Source organism: Lepidothrix coronata, unplaced genomic scaffold (assembly GCF_001604755.1).
Source record: "Lepidothrix coronata isolate B3197 unplaced genomic scaffold, Lepidothrix_coronata-1.0 Scaffold111, whole genome shotgun sequence".
Classification (NCBI taxonomy): Eukaryota; Metazoa; Chordata; class Aves; order Passeriformes; family Pipridae; genus Lepidothrix; species Lepidothrix coronata.
Window position 1 is genome coordinate 2,747,157 of NW_016690291.1, and position 20,332 is coordinate 2,767,488.

General features: G+C 35.8%; 1 protein-coding gene across 12 annotated transcripts in view; it reads right to left on the bottom strand.

The window, feature by feature from the left end:
* The window catches only part of JAKMIP1 (janus kinase and microtubule interacting protein 1), a 160,313-nt gene that overhangs the window by 51,669 nt on the left and 88,312 nt on the right, over positions 1-20,332 (bottom strand). For all 12 annotated transcript variants that reach the window (XM_017824518.1, XM_017824526.1, XM_017824530.1 and 9 more), the window contains 5 exons: positions 9,414-9,623; positions 8,594-8,713; positions 6,201-6,347; positions 5,465-5,605; positions 2,275-2,334 (listed from right to left, as the gene is read on the bottom strand). In XM_017824518.1, the coding sequence (XP_017680007.1) occupies positions 2,275-2,334; positions 5,465-5,605; positions 6,201-6,347; positions 8,594-8,713; positions 9,414-9,623 (678 nt within the window). The remainder of the gene's footprint in view (positions 1-2,274; positions 2,335-5,464; positions 5,606-6,200; positions 6,348-8,593; positions 8,714-9,413; positions 9,624-20,332) is intronic.

Genomic DNA, 20,332 nt, shown 5'->3' on the forward strand with positions numbered 1-20,332 from the left:
AAAATGAATCTTTCTATACCTGCCAGTTTGAGCTTATCTGACCACTTTCATGAAATCTTATTCTCATGAGTTATTTCATCTTTCAATTTGCCAAGGGAAGTGGGACACATCTGGAAACAGATATAACTCCACAGCCCAACTTGATAATTCACTGTGTTAATGCTAATTTTGCATTTCACTATCCTTAGAAAAGCAAAGCCAAAGATTTAGATCAGTAATTTCTTATTCTGAGTGTTTGGCTGGGACAGATACATCCATAATTTCGCTACTATTCTATACAGGTTATATCATCTTATGTTATAAAGATATTACACAGACCATAGAAAGAAATACACTTACGCTGTGCATGTCTATATAGAGAGCAACTCATCTTAGACTGCTTTTATAATCCATGGAGAGAAACAGGCAATTTTAGGACAAAATTCACACGGCCTGTTTACATATCTACTTCCAACCATTTAATGCTAACATTCTGCCCAGAGTGAGATGTCTGTATCTCATGCCTGTTAATGACATACAACAAACATTTGCAATGCTTGGTTAAATGAATTCTACCATTTTCATCTGGATTCTTGAAAGAGGCTACAACAATGGAGAAGATGATGGTACAATCTCAACAGCTCATGTGAGTAAGAGATGAGCTCATTCTACAGAGATTGTTTAAAGAAAAAACTGTAGGAAGACTGTGGTACTGATTAATTCATTCTTTCTGAAGTATCTATCATATCCTAAATAAGAAGCACACCTCCACTAACTCTGCTGCTCATTCTGCAGTAAACTCTGCAGAATTCCCCCAATTATAGTACTCTTAGCACAAAAAGAACAGCACTGCCGCAATTTTTTTAATGGTATCATGCACATTCTCTCCAATCCTCCTGTTGGTCAACTCTTGTTTTGTTCAATAAGGAAAAGAAGACACAACAAAAGCATCAGGTTGCTCAAGGCAAAAAGGTAAAAGGAAAGGGTACAGACTCTATGTCAGCTGAAGTTCTATTAACACAGATTTTTAAGATATAAATGCATAGTTATTGAATTTTTCAGCCTATAGAAATTAGCCTATAGAAATTCAGCCTATAGAAAATAACCACCAGTTATCAATGCCTAAAAATTAAATTAACTAGTTCATTTAATTAGGAACTTCACAATTTAGCAAAAGATCCTACACATTTAACTTAAAGTCAGATAAAAGCTAATTATTGGAGAGGACTATAAAAAGTACAGTGTAAGTTACATACATATATATATGATTTAACATACTTTTTTAAAAATTGATCTCAAGACACAAACTTCCAGTTATACTACACCAAGAAAGAATGGTTTATGGTTGCTGCAAATACATTTGGCAAGATCTGTTGTTACTTCCGAATTTTTCTTTTTTACCATCTAAAAGACACACCATTATTAGAAGAAAAATTTCAAGACATTACCAGTGAAACAGAGAATCTCAAAGAAGGCATTTTTCAGAGTACAGGCATTAAGAGAACGCAGAGCAATAAAAAAGCACCACCTGGAGGTCACCAGGAATAGAGTATGCAGAACACACCTGACAACAGGCACCCATTCATGACGTGTATCTTAAGCTACCATATAAATGCTAATGATATCTCCGCTCTTCACTTCCATTTTTTCCCTCTTACCCCATTTCCCTCCCCTCACATGCTCCAGGTTGCTAATGTTCAACTTCACAAAAAAAATTATTCAGCAAATTAATTACTTTAAGCACATGTTACAATAAACATTGAAGGTACATTCCAAAGCAAAACTTTCCTGTTTCTACAATCTAAATTTTTCTCTTGTACTTTGTATTCTAGAGCAGAGTCGTTGGAATCTTCTTACTATTTATATATCACATACAAAAATATGAGTTCATTAACATCCCTAGCATGAGTCAAAGTTTTCCACTGTGATTAAGCACTATGTTGGTAGTTTAAAGGGTGTATGTTCTTGTAAAAGGACTGAGCATTTGTCCTTTGAAATGTTTGTTGTTTCAAGTCATTGGGTCATTTAGGCCTTAAGCCACTTGAATATTCAGGCCACAGTGGCTAAAAGGGTAATTTTACTGTTTGTTTAAAACAAACCTCAAAACAACATCACTTGTGTGCAATACAAAACTTGCAGCTCCTGAATTATCCTAAAAAAATTAAGCACTCACCAGAGAAAACAGAAGAATTATATGTTTTTTTCCCATTAAGTAGAGCTTTAAATTCAGGTAGTATTTGAAACAGGTGTTGTTCACAACAACAGAAATGCATTAATAACCGAAGGTTTGCTCACCTTTGGAGGCTTCAGACTTTTCCTCCTCTGTTTTTTAGACCGCAATAACCGTTCTCTTTCCTAGAAGGAAAGAGAACATTTTGGTATGGGTTTGTTTTAAAACTATACTTAGATATGTCTAACACATAGAAATGTTATTAACATTTTCTTAAAGCCTATGGTAAAGCTAACACGATGTCTTTATCCTTTTGAATAACTCTTTGTTGATAGAACACCACCCTGTACTGCAGCTTTATCCCTGTAGCAAACAAACCTTCAGCCATATCCTTCAAGCATTTGATGGGAAGTTGGCAAGAAAAGGCTTTGTTAAATACTGGGCACAGATTTCTGAAAGTTCTTTTGACTCTTTTACCAAGAAACTCACTATGGAAACAGAATTCACAGTCTCACTCCAGTGAGACTCCAGTGTAGCCAAAAATTAATCCAGTCTTAGTAATTACAAGTCATTGTATCAGGCATACTCTGATATACGAGCATACATAAGCAGTGTTATATGTGACTTATCCTTGTAGGGCAAAAGTCTCAAATCCAAAGACATTCTCAGTCTGTCAACTTAGTCAGTGTCTTTTTTCTGGTGAGACTTTGGTGCAAGTTCACAATTAACTATACCATAACACGAGGAGGTTGTGACTGGAAATGCAAGACTTATGTACATCTAAATCCAAGAATACTGCCTTGAATTCCAAAGGAGAAGAGGAAGAAGAGAAGGTAAAAAAAATGCAAAGTAGCAAGCAAAAAACCCCCAACAACACAGGAGGCAGGTGCTCTGTCTTCTTGGTTTTTTCCTGATTCTTTCCTTAGCTCTGCATCTTTGTTTGCAGCACCTCTGTTTTTGAAAGACTGATTGCAGTTCCAAGTGCTTCGCTAGCAGTTATTGCTCACTACATGGTATTTTTCTATTCAGAGTTATTTGCTTCACATTCAGTTCAGAAACTGGACAAATAGGAAGCTCCCAGTGGAAAATACAATACAATTAATTATCAGCACATTGTTCCAGGAATTAAGTTTTGGAAAAAAAAAATAATTGAGAAAAGCACAGCAACTTATATAGCATCTTGAATACATGTGGTTTGAAAAATAGGAAAAGTAATGATTACTAAGGTAGAATGGTGCAGGTATTTCATGCTGTAGAATAATATAATAATTTAAGCTAACGTCAAAACCAGACAGTTGAATTTTATACTGTTGAACAAAAATCCTGTCTTCTCAGGTACCTCGTTAAGGCACGTTAACTAGGGTCTCCTGCCTCCCAAGCAGGTGTCCAAACAGATGGATTTTCCTCTCATGTCACTTCAGTGCAGAATGAACAAACACTTCCAAAACTCCAGTTCTTCCTGTTTCTAATCTTGTTAGTAAGAAGACTGATTAATTTACTATCTCAATAATACATCGAGCTACCAGAACAATAATAATGCCAATTAAAAGCCACCAGCATATTTTGCAGTCATCTAAGTTTCCCTTGATAGTTTTCCTTTTAAGAATTAACCAGAACACCACTATTGTGGGAGAACTCAAGTTGGCATGGTTTCAACAGCATCAAAAGTATCCGACAGAGGACACTGTTAATCAGTTCAGACAACCCTATTGCCTAAGACTAATGTTCTTATTTCTCTGTATCATATTGGTCTCAGCTGGAGTTAAGCTGATGATTTTTATACTAATCAGGTATGGGACATTTGAGTCATTCTTGATAACTATGATACATTTGTATTCTGTAGAGGCGTAGTTTGGGCCAGAAATGATAGCTCAAAAGCATAATGAAGTGCAGAATTCCACTGCATTCACATAGAAGGCAAAACCTCAATTAGTTCGTACTGCCAACCAAAGCAGTACCCTAGTTAATAATTTTACTTATTTCTGCAAGTGGAATAGTATCTGTAAATAGGAAAAACAGCAAAAATGAAACCATAGTTTAAAATATTTATTTATTTAACTTTCACACTAAACACAAGTTAATACTATTTGACCAGTCAGGATACATTATATTTCCTCACATCACTATCTGAGACAGTAAAAAGAGAGTCCTTTCATACCCACTTTACACTGAAATATAAGAGAGGTTATATCTGCCATATACTGCACATTTAATATCATATCACGGTCCCTGCCTGTACAGTTGTATTTGGAAGGTAAAGCAGCACTGCTTTGTGAACTAGACCCTACATCAGAGCTTCTGAGTAACATCCTACTGCTTGGAACACTGTGCCACTGGAGAATGAACTCAGACATCAACTTTCGGCACTGATTTCAGAGAAAAATCCTGGGTCAAAATCTCAGGAAACTGCCAAGAATAGAGACAATGTTCCAGATACAGCAATAACACATCTTGTTGTTTTATCTTTTTGGATCCTCTATTTTTATCTTCAAAGCTGCATCCAATTGTTTCATTTTCTATTTAGATAGAATGCTCTTAAATTCTTTTTATCATTTTGTAACTGTCAGAAGTGCCATTTGAGATGTCTGAGTCTGCCTGAGTTCCAGATGCTGCTCCAGAAGGGCAAAGGTCTCTCAGAGATGATATAGAATTTCTGCCAGCACCAGAAAGGGATATCATAAATTGCACTTAATAGCACTAGACACCTCTAACACAACTTGAAACATTCCTGATCAAATAGTGCAAACATCTATGAGCATCACCTTAAGAAACCTTCAGAGTCAGAAGGTAGCAGTTGTGCAACTCTAACGCTAAATTGTGCCGCTACCTTTGGTTTGATGAACAGTGCATATTTCTCCCCATTTGTTACAAGGACAGCCAGTGTGGCCAGCTCAGTTAGAGATGCTTAGCCAGGGGAAATTATTGCCATCATGCATGCTCCTTTCTTTTAGGAGAAGTTCTTGTGCTTGGGTTTGCACCAGGATTTACATCCAAGACATTTTAGTCATTAAGTTTTGGAAAGTGTCCTTTCCTCAAGTTTCTCAGTTGTTGGCACCCAATTTGGCAAGTAAATAATGGAATGATGATGCACTTTCTTCATGAGCAGCTCATAATAAGTAAATACTTTATAATACAAAAATTCATACACATTCCAAAGAAATTCATTCACTACCTGAGAAATAACAAGAACCCTTTGACACCAAAAAACTACTTCTGTATTACTACTACAACTGGACTTAAGACATTCGTCTCACATCTTTAGCTTGCCTATAGATGTGTGTGCATGCACATGTGTATACCAGTCATGAACATTACCACTGTGAGATCATCAATAACATGCTGTTGTTCTTTGACTTGCAGTCTAAGGAATTCAATTTCTTGTTCCTCTCGTGTGCTGCTGAGATCATTCAAAGATGTGTGCCTCTTCAGCGCTGGTTGTGCAGATAACTTCTCTTTCTACAAAAAAAAACCCAAAAACAAATAAAAGAATATTTTAAAGTGTCTTGCTGTAACTAGAGAAAAATTCTCAGGTGTGATGTAGCAATCAAGAATTCTTTGGATTAATCAGTGCATACTCCATTACAACACAAGGCCTCTTTCAACTAAAAAAAATACACATTCTGTATGCCTTAGTGTTAATCTCTCACATAAAATATTTTAAAACAGAATCAAAGTACACAGAAAAATTAGCAGAGAAGTGAACTCAATGATCTAGCATAGTACATGCACTCAAATTCAATTCTGACTTCTAATCATAAAAGCAGTATTTATTAAAGCTGATTTTTAGTCATAACTTTTTATAGCCTGCAAAATATTTTATCTATCTGTGATCCTTTTCCTTAATCACTGTGAATTTATACAACACAAAGCACATGCCACTCTGAATTTAGAATATGAATATTCAGCTGCACTGTCTGTATTTGACAGTTGCACCATCCCACTGTGGAGACTGATCTGTTTGAGTTGGAATAAAAGCCTCACAGGCACTTCCATCTCAAAGTAGATGTGTGCAATGTGTTCTTATAACATGACATCAGCGACAATCACTTACCAGTTCTACATTTTCCCTTGATAGATTTTTTATTTTTTCTTCCATTCTCTGGATACTTTGCAACATATCATCATTTTTTTTGCTCATCCTCTTATTTTTTTCTACCAAAGGTTTCAGCTGACTTTCTGTCTCCCGAGAACGTTTCAGCTGCACATGGCAAAGGAACAAAGTTAGCTGAGCTTTAGTTTACCATTGCAGGAAAGAAGAAATAGTTGTGTTTTCACTTCATTCAGAAAGTTTAGCTCTTTTGCTAAGTGGTATCTGATATAGACTACTGTTGAACTAGGAACTACAGGAGTCCAAACTAATAAGGCATGGTCTTTTTTTACAGTCTACCAAAATACTAGATCTGGTCACTGAATTTTTCTCTTGGCAGACACTCATGATGATCTGTAACAGTGATTTCTTTACAAACTAATCTCAATGTATATAAGCTTCTTGTGACCAACTAGGTCTCTAAGCAAGTTGTTCTCACCAACTATCCCTCAGTAGAAGGATACTCTTCCTCCTCTGCTTTAAAAAACCCTTCACCTAATGTGTAATTAGAGCAATGAGAAAGTCAGCCAGAGGGCACAGATTCAATCTCAGCATTCTGCTGACATTTTCAAGCTGCTCAATTTTGTTCCTGTGGTTTTACGATGTTAGACAATTACACAAAGCAAATTGCTGCTCTTTCTTGCATTTGTGTGTATTCAATATTTCACTCTATTTAATGAGCTGCTTTGTTTGTAAAAAAAAAAAATCTATTTTTTCCCAATCAAAAGATTTTTGAATTTACTGAGTTTTAACTGGACATGAGAAAAAGGCAGTCTTTTTGCTGAGATAATTCCACTGAGTACTTGCTTGTCTATTTCATTCTCAAAAGACAATTATTTTTCACAGTGCCTAATCATATGGCCTTACTGATATTACTGATATTATTTTAAGTAATATTGTCTCACAATATGATAAAACCTACTCCATATCTCTTCCAAAATATATTTCTTACATCTCTAAATCAAGAATCAAGAAGAGCACTTGACTGAGTCATAGAGGGACACTATCTAGAGGGACACTATCTGAAGGATACAGATTTCTTCAGGGATGTTTTGAATTACTTATGCTCACAGAAAGGACTAGGAGGCTGAATTATCTTGAAAAAAAGGCAAGATGTTCTTGAGAGTACAGAGCAGAGAAAAGCAACTGTACCAGGAAAACTGAGGTGAAAAAACCCATAACGACAAACACCAAGGCTAAGTAGGAAAAACGGCAAAGTATACCTAGGCTAAAACACATGTTCTTCTTATGCCAAGAAACTTAAATTGTTAACCAGGAATAAATTTTTGGCCTGTGAATGGGCTGTTTAGACTATAAAACTATTTAAAGATGAAAAGTTTAATGAAAAAGACACAATTATGTTCTAAATTCATTCAAATTTAGCCTAGCATTGTTCAATTGTTCAACCTTTATTAATATAGATTCAGGCAAGATGTTGGACAAGAAAACTTCAAGAATTAGATTTTCTGATAATCATTGAGATGTCATAACTAAATCAAGTCCCTTTATTGTAAAGCAAAGCCTTCTCATCTTAACATGAAGAGCTAAGTCTGACAAAGCAAGGAGGAAGATGTCAATGTTTCACAAAGATGTCAATGTTTCACTCATCTATAGGATTGACATATGGCACCACTTCAGCCCTCACCATACATAATAGAATTATTTCACAATCAGATACATAGGTCCCATCTGTTTAGAATGAAAAATCTTTTCTACCACCACTAGAATTAGGGTATTATAGGACATGTGTAAAAATTCCTGTTGTGAAACTCACCTCCCATTGCAGTCAATGGGAGTTTTACCATTAACCTCAGTACAAGCAATTAAGTAGCAAGCTAAAAAAATTCATTCTTAAAATTCATGTCATATCCTTTCTTTTGTAAGTGACTATCCCTCTCCTAGGACAATTTCACCTACTTAAGAGATTTCCCTTGAGTAATGGCAGATATTTCATCATTAACACAAGAAAGCTTTTTTAACTCCTAGCTAATATAAGCTTGTCATAAAAACAATGTCAAATTTCAAAAATATGAATACAGTAATTTAAGTGCATAGATTATGCATGTTTTACACAACATCCTTACACAGTGCCACAGGCAAGATACCAGTCAATTTGATTACAATGACCTTAAAATAAATTTGTACATTTTTATTTTTGAGGAACAAGAAAGATTCCATCCATATCTTCTACGATCACAAGATAAATTTCTGTAGAAATCTGTTATATTTAGATATAATTGATTGAAACCAACAGGACTAATTTGTGAATTATTTATAATACTGACTTTCCAACATTAAATCTTTTACTATACAGATGCCCTCCCAGTCACCATCTGTGTTATTACTAATTAATTTACCAGTTCATTTCTTTCATCTGCTAAGAGAGTATTTCTGTCTTCCAGCTTCCTTATTACAGCATTCAGTTCAGCGATTTTTAACTGAAATCTCCGCACATCTCGTTCATCCAAATGCTGCTCCTTTACATCAAAAACATAGAGACATATAAAATTATCTTTAAAAAAATATTTTACTATCCTTAATTTAATATCATGGTTTAGCAAGTAGATTGTGTAAATTTAAAATACACTCATACATCAGTGTCTGGAAAACCTACTTTAATTAACTGAAACACTAAACAATAACATCCTGTGAATATGCTACATGAACAGTCTCTGCCTGTGAAATATATGAAAAGGTCTAACAATTAAAAAAAAAAAAGAAAAAAAAAACAAAACACCAAAACCAAACAGTAGATAAATAATATTTCATGTATAACAGGTTACTTCTCACCAGATTCCTTACTCTCAGCTAAAACAATTCTAGTGTATAGGACACAGATTAAAATCACATGAGTCAAGTTTTGAGAAGCATAGTACCTATCTGCCAATGGTTAAAATATTCCTAGAGTAATGAAATAGTAAGGAAATACCGGGGTTCACAGCTGGAGATCACAATGTGAATTCTAAAAGTTCTATATCCACATATTTTTCAACATTCTTTGCAATTTAAGAGGTCCAAGGAGTTTCTAAATTATCAGTGAAACAGCACAGTGCAGTGCAGGGCCATTTACCATTAATTGGTCCTTGCAGTATTTTAAAAGTAACCACAAACCCAACGTGAACACCCAGGCAGCAATTATCCTGTGTCAAACATCTGAAGAAAAAACAATTTTCTTACCGGACTTCCCATGAGTTCAGTGATATCCCCTACTCCTGCAGGAAGCTCTCTCTTAGGACTACTATGATATCGTTCTGCCTCCTTCACTTGGACAAGTTGCTCATCCAAAGCTTCTTTCTGAAGGAGCAGTTTCTGTGTATGGCCTGCCTGGACACCAAGGTCTTTCTCCAGAGCTAGAATCACCCTGTCTTTGCCTTTTATCTCGTCCATCTGGAAAGAAATAATGCAAGAAGGAAGTTTCTGTAACATCCCCAACTGCTCACTGATTGCATACCTACAAACTTGCAAAAACATAGTTCTGTTTCTGTGAGAATTTTATCAGCACCCAAACTGTGAGTGCCAAAAAAAGAAAATATATCTCTTCTGAAGCCTTTTCCTCTCTCCTTAAACAAGTTTCAGCTTTCACTTGATCATGAGTTTGCTTGGTAAGGTTTCAACTCAAGAGACAAACGAAATCAGATGCAAAGATACAGTGAAACAGAATACATAAGCACTGAAAACATCCACTTCATCTGAGGATACATACTGCTGTAAGAAGAAAAATCTCCCTTCACTATGTTTCAGAAGAAAAAGGACTAGTACAAGATAACACACAAACACACCTTTTAAAACTTACCCGGGCTTTGTTTCAAGGCTTGAGCCATAAACATTTGCCCCATATTGACTCTCTCTTTATTAGTGAAAATCACATGTGGTAAATCTCTTCACAGGTATTTAAAAATTAGTAGTGTATACATACACAATATTAAAACTGAAAATCTTAAGCATACCTAGGTATTTTATGTGCCCTTGTTATAAGATCAAACGAGGATTAGTCTTTGTGCAGAAGGAAAAAAGTAAAAGCACACAGAGCACTGGAATAAAGGGTAGGAAGAAATAGTTCCTAAACACCCTCTATGGTTACTGAACTGTGTGTTCATACATCTCCATACCAAATAAAGTACACTGCTCGCAGTGATCTACTGAAGCTCTCATAGGATTTGTCCCTCACAGCATCAGTGTTAAATTCACTTTGGTACTATTCCAAATCCTAGAGGAAGTGACAATCTGCAGCAGTTACTATAGAAACAGATTTCTAAAAAAGAATGTTAACCATTTACAATATATTTGTTGGAACTGTGCTGTATCACCTTCAGTTTACAAAACTATTTTCTTGGCCAGCAGAAACCCATAGAATTTTGAAAATAAGACTATTATAACCTTATTTGAAAAAATAAAATGAAATCATGAACTTTTTAAATCATACACTTGTTTATTATAGTCCTACATCCATAGTAGTTCTTTATTTCAAGTTACATCAAAACAAAAAGGAGATTAAAAAAAAAAAAAGGAAGTGTTGGAAGTAATTTATAGTTCAGTCTAAGTGATGTACAGGATTAACACAATGAGATTACATGATTGGATGCAATTTGCTTCTTCGGGATTCTTTCCTTAATCCTTACACAGTCTACAAAGCATGTGAAATGCATTTGTGTAAGGAATCTGAGTGGCAGGAGATGGCCTGGTTGAACCATGATCAAAGATAAAAAGGTCAGATTTGAAGTGAGTAATCTGGTCTAGACTACTTTTAAGTTCTAACTGGAACTGATGAAGATTGGTTCTGATGGAGATTTCTTTCCTGATGTGGAAAAGTTGCTGGGTCCCAACTCCTCACACAGTAAATAAAAACAATACTTCCCAGTAAGTGAATTCACATTTGTGAGACTTTCAAGTCTCACAAGACTGTCAAAAAGGACTTGCAGGAAAAGAATGCAGTTTTTATTAATGGAAGAATTTGCAACATGCAGGGTTTCAGAGGGACTGTGCAGTGAACAATGACAAAAATTAAGCAGCTGCTTCATTTACTGAATGCTATCTGTCATGCACACCGATCTATCACGGAGCCATTGGGAGCAAAAATGTCATGTAACTAAATACTGTGGAGAGTTTCACTTTCAGTTACACAGGTGTTTGCACTGAACATCCATATAACTGACACAGGAATTTTTCCATGCAAGGCACACATTTCATAAGAAGACCCAAGTTTACATAGGCAGCTGTAATTTCAGTTACCCAATTAGTAGCATATTTCATACTCTATAAAATTCCGCAACTGAAATGGTAAATGCAATGACATATGTTTTAAGTTGGAAGAAAAAAGAAAGCACAATCTCAATGTGTCTGCTGAACTGATTGTTTGAAACAGGTGTGACCAGTGCAGTCACACCCGCAGTCACCCTCCTCGCACACTTCCATTGATCACACCAGCTCACACAGATTAAGAGAGAAATGCCAGGAAAGAGCATGGCTCTGGGTGGAGGTTAGGAAAGAGAGAAATCTCCTCTACTCTTCTTACTAGTCTTTCTCCCACCATAAAATCTACACGTGGGGAAACTTTCAGAAAAAAAAACCCAAACACCCCATGTTCCAATCAAATAGAAAAATCTTTGAGACGCTGAAAATAATTAAAAATTGCAATATAATTGTAATGACTACAAATCTATTCTAAGTTGCAGGTAAACACTAGAGAACCTCTTACTCCTGTAAACATTTGTATGTGTGCACACACACAAATACACAGAACATTGCAACAGCACTTTTTTATAAGCACAAACTATCAGAGCACAGAATTTCTAAGCAACTCAACTTACCACGAACCAATAAAGACAAATAGAACTGCATCAAGAACACCTCTAAGTTCTGTTTCAGAAGCCTTGGGATCAATACAATTCTCCTATCTTCAAGGGAACAGGTACACCCTTTATTTATCCGGAATAACTATATCAACCTAGTTAATGTCTCAATTTTCTTAAATTTACCCCAATTCCTGACCAAAAGAACTTACTACTTTTACAGACTTGCACAGTACAGAGCAAATTTGTTCATCCTCCCTGCCTGCTTTCTCAACAGAGAATACAAATTGCTCCAGAGTGCAGAAAAAAGGAAGAGAAATATTTTACAGCAATGCAACATCCCTCAGTTCCACGTGGGAGAGATAGCAGGTCAAGGGCCCAGAAGGTAATGAAAGAGGAGGTATATGTCTAGGAAAAAGATGGTTTAGGTTTAAACTGAACAAAAGCTGCCATAGAATAAAGGTCAACCACTTAAAAAGACTTTAGTTTAACCTAGTCTTATATATTCTAATAGTTGTAAAAGCTCAAAGTCTCCGTGTCAGTTCTGTCCCACTAGAGAACCACCAGAGCCATATTTTGTTACATGAAAGAAAAAAAAAGGTGGCAACATAAAGGAAAACAGCCTAATATAATTAGGTATGCATTAGGTATGTATATTATACCATGTATTACATGCCTCTGTTTTAGTGGGGAGAAGAGTATCTGCCATTAGGTAAATGAAAATCCAAATGGATTAGTAAAGGTTTCCTACTGCTTGCTATTTTGATCAAGCACATATTATGGAAGCAACACTATCATAGCCAAGATTGTCTAAGAATCTACATGGTCTAAAAGAGAAGTAATATTTTTTATTAGACTAAGTGACAGAGTTGGAAAGAAAGCTTTCAGGCACAGAAACACTTCAGCTGATCAAATTAAGAAGCATTTTCATGTTTCCCTCCATGGCACTGTTCCTACTTGAAGGAACAACATGTGGCAACTGGACCCTGACTGCACTAACCTCCTACCACTTCTTTTGTGTGATCCTGCTTGTACTACAACTTGTTGGAGACCTCTCACTAAGATACCATCTTTTCTTCCAACATATTTAGCACAATGAGATCCCAATCCATGCACTGGACTCACAGGTATTGTGTTAAATCAAATATATTATTCCACAAATTCCTTCCAACTGGCTTCTTTGTTTTCAAATTTGTTCTCAGTTTAAAACAAATTTGCCCACTGTTTGCAGCTACGAAGTACAACAAGGTCACATGAACTCTTTTACATTCTGTTTTGTATAGATTTTAAACGACTTTAGAATTGTGATTTTTTTTTTTACGCACGGTGCAATTCAATACAAAAAGTCTGTGATAGGAAGATAGTGGAGCAACATGAGGTTAGAACACGTTTTCAATTACATGCCTTGAGAAGAAAAGTAGCAGAAATACCCCCTGAAAGACTATTTTAAAGAAAATAAGATCATTCACAAGCACACGCACAGGGAAATTACTGAGAAATCACCTTGAGTAGCATAGGTAACTCTGAAGCTCTTGGTTAAAATTAGAGCTTTCTAAAGTATCAATTCTTAAAGGGTTTTGTGCTATCATATGTTAGGTGCTGAACACAAATACTACACACATTATGCCAAGAAGAGTTAGCGTTTATAGCCTGTGTCAAAATTGCCCAGGTTCCTAAGAACGGGTATCTAACTGCCTCTTAACAGCTGAGAGAAATGAGCAGAAATGAGTCTTTTAATAATATTTATCAAACATGAAAGAAAACCAAGCCAATTGTTGGAAAAAGTATCCTCTGCCAATTATTCCACACTTCAATAGCTACAGTGAATGAAAGTCAGAGACCTTTGGGGGAACTTTGGCCTCGCACAAAGTTGAAAGAGAAATTCCCAGGGAATTAAAAGCCACATCTATCAAGGCAGTGACATACTCAGTTTCCAAAGTGGAAAAAGCCAGCTGCTGCATTGCCAAGTGTAAGACTTTCCTCTTTAACCATCCTTGTCAAATTTATCTCCTGGCCAACTGCAGAAAAAAATTCTACAGTGCTCTTCTCCAGAAGTTTAATTAATCTTCATACTAAATGCCTGACACTGAAAATAGGGCTATCTTGACAGAAGAGGTATTGCTGGTTACTAGAGAAATTGCTGGTTACTAGGAAGAACAAAAAAGAGATGCTACTCAAAAAAAGCAGGTAAAGATTAAACCAAATGGAATTAACACCTTTTACATTTATAAAGGGACACTAAGATCTAACAAAAATATCCCAAGCTGAACGCCCACCTGGAGGGAGGAATTGTAATATTCCAGTGTTATGCATAGCATTCCCTACACCAGACAAGGTCAGCTAGTTAAATAAATGTTTGCTGCTTATTTAGGAATCTTAGGGGGAAAAGGGACAAAACATGACAGCCATTCAGTGGAGTATTGAGGCTCACAGACACAGGTAGATATGACTTATTCTTAATTTAATGTGTAATTTTTCTAAACCAACAGTCAATATTTTCTTCCCCTAGCTTTTTCCATAATTTTTTTAAAGTGTTTAAATTTTATAGGCAAGGCATATATTAAAAGTTTTGATAAATTATACAAGAAATGCCACATGGGTAGAAAATTCCAGAACTTACTGATAGCAGGTTTCTCACATCTTTCTCAAAAGTCATTATTGTAGCCAGTTACAACCTCTATAACTGGATTTCTCCTGTTACCTATCCCAAGTGTTCATTAACAGAGCTATAACGAACAAGTAGTTGTAAACATGAAAAATGTAGCAGAACTAAGTAATACAAACTTTAGAATATTTTTGTCCAGGTGCCACGCCATAGGCAACTTTTGTGGATTTTTAATACTGTTCCATGTTTTTCACAGAGATATAAAAGTCAAATTTGTGACCTACTTACCCTAATAGACTTTTTAGAAAACACTAAGAACAAACATAAAATGCTGAGCCTGCACTGTAAAAAAAGGTTTTATTATATCTGCTTGGTTCAGGCTAAAACAAGGTCTGGCTGGAATGCTGTCCTGTTAGCTCCTGAGAGGACAAGCATAAATCTTCAGAGGACAGAAAGCCAAGTATTATTTGCAGTCCTACAGTGCTGGAGGTGATGGAAGGGTCCTTGAAAGGAGATTAGCTCAGCCTTGGAATGCAGCTGAAACATGCATCTCAAACAGATGGCAAAATCCAGGGAAGCAGCTACTATTTGGTATCAGCAGTTGTGTGTGAAATACACGCGGGTTTAAGTGGCTGAGAAGAAGCAGGAGGCTACAGCAGGCTCTACCCAACCAGGCACAACTGCACTGGATGATTCAAAGCTCAGCCTTCCAAATTTGAGACTTTGGTTAGGAATCAGAACTCCTATGTATGTGCCACTGCACAAGTGAAGTGAGTAAAGCCAGGCTCCACCCTTAGACACGTTGGAGAAATGAGCCAAAAAACCTAAGACAGATACAATGTCCTGTCCCTGGGAGAGTTCAATTGCCTGCAACAGAAAAGGTTGGATGCCAATTGAAGTTGTCAGTTCTGCAATGGGAATAAAGACGAAGAAAGAAAAAAGGAGAGACTTTAGTGTCCTGTAGGGCAAGTTGGATATGGGTCAGTGGTGAGAGCTTGCACTGATTGAAGTTAACTTTACACTGTGCCAAACCAGGAGGAGCGTAGCCAGAAGAACAGAGAAGCAATTTAGTCTTTTATTAAGCACTTGTGAAACTACACTACTTTGGGGGTCACCAGCACAAAAAAATGTATTGACAAACTGGCATAAGTGCCATATAACTGGAGGAAGGCCAGTAAGACCATTATGGGACTGCAGCAAACAGCATTCAAGGAATGGGTGAAGATGCCAGGCTCGTTCAGCCAGCCAAGGCAAGAAGGCAGGATGCATTACAATTGCAGATACCCCTTCAGCTATCTCAAGGGGGACACAGGGATGAACAAAGCAGACATTTCTCCAAGATGCACAGCAAAAGGATTGGAGCGACAATCAAAGTTACAGAAAGAGGAAGAAAGAAATTTCACAGTGACTGGGCATTGGGGCAGGCTGTCACAGAGACTGTCCAATTCCATCTTGGGAGATTTTCAAATTGAACTGGAGGAGGCCCAGATCAACCTGATCCAACTTTCAAGGCAGCACCGTTTTCAGCAGAACATTGGACCAGCTGACCTTGAGAGGACGCTCACCAGCTAAATTTTTCCATGATTGTATGATACTACAGTTCACATATGGAATGTCAATGCTACATAATACACTAGGGACTTACAAACAAACACATTAAGAGCTGTGCAAGGTTAGAAAATAGGATTTGTGAAAGATATGACTTGAAATTTTGTTTTGTCCTGAATGGGAATAGCTAATCTTTAATTCTGAAAAGATGTTACCCTCAGTCTTTCAGAAGCTTTCATTTAAATCATGAGATGAAGGGTTATACATACACAAAACTGAAATTATAATATTTAAAAATATCAATATAAATGGTATATAAGCTTATTCCATAAGGGGTTTTTTCCCTTGAATTTTCAGTCAAACTGCGTTGATTTCTATCTTTAAAAACTGCTTAATCTATTAGTTTGAATTATATTTTTCCATGTACTGCATTATATATATATTTGGCAAACACCAAACAGAAGAAGGATTTCACATTGGAAGGAGTTTTTAATTTATGCAGCAAGATAATTTGGACTAAGGAGACTAAGGATGCTTAAATAGTGCATCTGTCTCCATAAATCATGGCTGAGTAGGAACTTCTGAAAATCACTAGTGAAAACAATTTCTTTTACTTTGATTCTATTAACAGCAAAAGGATTTTTTGCCTTGCAACTATGAATCTGCAGTACTGTCACAGTACCCTTCAGACAATTTTTATGAGGCTATTTGAAAATACAATTGAAATATGTAAATTTAATTCATCTGGTGTACTGTTTGCTCTCTTAAACAAGGACCTTATTGTGCATGTAATAAGATCAGTGGAATCTTTTATAATGATTCTGTGGTTAAGAAAACTGGGACTATTTTACATTGAAGTGAGACAAGTCTTTCAATTAATTTCAAGATAAGATGTTTAAGAATATTTAGGAAGACTGGATGTGTAAAGATTTTAACAGTGCACAATGGTATTTAGCTGTTGCATAGTTTTGATGTTAAAGACATTTCTAATAGAAGAAATAATATTTACTAAAACTATACACCACAAAATGCAGGATGCAAGTGTCATCTAATTATTCCAAAGTTTAAACATTATGTTTATATTAACAGTGTTCACAAAATAAACATTCCGTTTCTTTCTTATTCAGGTAATACGATAAATGAGTAAATCAGTGATGCCATAATTCAATGACTGGGCTTTTGCATGTATTTTCCAAGGCAAGCACTGTAAAATGTCCATTATTCTTATCTCTGCAAAAACAGTACTTAGGAAAATATGCCTTGCAAAGTAAGGGCCTTCTTAAAAATAGTGTGCCAGTAGTCCCAGAATAAATATACCCTCTAACTAATATGATACATTTAATAGCCACGCCTTCCTTCCCAGCTGTGCTGATAACAGAGTAAGGTTGGTCCGTTTCCAACAATGTGAACATGCTATTTCAACAATGACAGGCAAAAGAGAAAGTCTTTACTTACCCCTGAAAACTAACTTTACTCCTGACTTCAAAACCAAGTAAGTCAGTTAAATGACAAGCTTAATCAAGGCCTAGGAAAAACTGGCTGAAATAAACTGTTATTTTGCATACTTTTCTAAATTTAAATTAAAACATTAAATGCCTTGGTAGTACAGTTCTGCTCTTCAACCTACTTTATAAACACAACTTAATAAACTCAACTTCTTCAGACCATTAATCAGGTCTATATTAAACTTACCTTAGACCAGACCTCAGAAGGGAAGCAGACATACCTCTTACAAGGATGTCATTAAAACACAAGGCTGTTGACACAGTGTTATTGAGGTATGTACATGCTTGCATACGCAGCCCTCAGCGGGATGTATGCTTTGAGTCTGTTGATATTGAAACTACATGAACAAAAAATTCAACTCTGATTTTGTATACCTTTTAAAAAAAAAAAAAAACCTGATCCATAAAAACAGGCTTTAACATTTTTCCTTCATGCAGATTATTTTTCAGTTTGCTACTTCTGATTTTTTTCCTTTACTTTCATTTGTTGTTTTTTAATGTTAATTCTATTTATAAGTATCTGAATCTGTATCAACATAGTTTTCATTCTATAGAACAATACAACTGTTCAAACTCAAAATATGGGCTGAAAAAATAAAGTAATATCTGTTGCTTTCTTATCTGATTTCCCAAGATCTCTCTTTATTTTTAAGAAATCTATTTCATTTGTTTCTCCAGTTTGTTGCTAGCTATTTATATTTCTGGCTTCTTAGCTGAAAACACATTGTGTTTATGCATATATACAATGAGAATATATTTTCTTGGGGGGTGGGGGAATAAAATCCACATCAATTAGAATTTCTTAAATTAATGAAAACATTTATATCACTGCTATATTGCCAGCTGCAGGAACTGACAAATTCCAATATAGTTTCATACTGCACAGAGAAAAAGTGGTTATTATTTTTTGACAAATAGCTATTTTCCTTTCCCCTATTATTCCCCATTCAGTCTTGTGTCTATTGAGGTTTATTGGGTATTTTTCATCGCTCAATTCAAAACTATGAAGACAATCTCATAATTGATTAATCATATTTCTAAAATACTGACATTTGTACAATAATAGCATACCAGTTCATGTACTCAATACAGTTGTATCCATACATGCATAGACAATGGATTTTGTTATTTTCCTTTCTCAATACTTATTTTTTGATAACAGCCAAGAATTGCAAGACTTTATCCAAATTAGTCATGGGTATTTCAATTAATGGTAAAAATACTGATTTTTTTTTCCAGCTGCATTATCTATAAGAAATATATTTGCAAAAGTAACTTGTGATCTGAAATGCAAAATAAAGCAGCCAAGTCTGACAAGACAATCAGGCTGCATCCTGAATTACTCTATTTGAATTTGAATTACAGTATGACCAGCCCACTTAGGCTGTTAATCCCAAAGATGCTGGTTTCTTAATAGTGCCATAACACACTACAGACATACCAAAGAGCACATTAATTGAAGCTCAGTTACAGAACTGTGCTAATATTAATAACACTGACTGTCACATCCTTGCCATTTCATCCCACTAGAGTAGGAACCACCTGAGAACCCCAAATCCAGACCTGACAGGGTTAAACTGAAATTGAAGGCAAGCATCCCTTGAACTAATTAAAATGGAAGGGAAAGGAGAGAGGCAAATATCCTGATGATCAGATTCTATAATCCCACTTGCTCTCTCAAAGGAACAGAGCAGCATCCAGGAACCCTGCAATTTTTTTTACCTCGCCCCAGATTTAGAGACTGCCCTATGCAATAACAACTGCCTAAATTGCTATGAATTCCTAGAAGAAACACTTCTCAAAAAAAAAAAAAATCATACAATTTAACGCAAAAATTGAAATTCATTATATGAAAGGAGTTGAGGCACTACAAGGCAGCACCAGACTCCTGAAGGAAGATATGAATATTTCCCATGAAAGCCCCTGGGACCAACATCAGGCTTCCCCTGGTGCTGGGAATAGGAAACCACAGTATTCTACACACTACTCCAACACATTCACCTTTTTAGATGTACTGAAAAACAGAGGCCCTGCAAGGCTCCAATTAAAATTCTGAATGACTTGACAGGATTTTTTTGTGCTACACAGAAAACAGAGTGCCCTTCTTCATCACCCTTACACTGCAAAGTCTGAAAGCTTCTACTCTCGAAGAAGAATTAGGTGTTTCTTTTAAAATAGCACTCAAAGGCATGGCAAAGGTGTGTTTACTGGGGCAACTTGGCATGATAGAATTTGGGGTGTGCTGCTATGTGCCTTACCTCACCATTTCTTACTGAGAAAACCCTCTTTGAGAAGGTTAAATTCATTTAGAAAATTTTCTTCAGAAAAACACATACCAGAATGTACCAACTTTCTCTCCTCATTAACACTTTTTAAAATTGCCTGTACTTCATAGTCATGATTTTAGAATTCTACATTATAATACAGAACAAAATATGAAAAAACTATGTTTGCAGAAATTCCACATTGTCAGTCTTTGCAGTGGTCTTTAATTAACGAAGGAAATAATACCCGTGAGACTTGATCAAAATCTAATTCATTTAAAGCATAAATATTAATTGCATTAAAAGCTTTTATTGTCTCAGACAGAAAATCACCACCATTAAACTGATATTACATGTTTGTAGCTTGCCCTCACCATAATTTTTC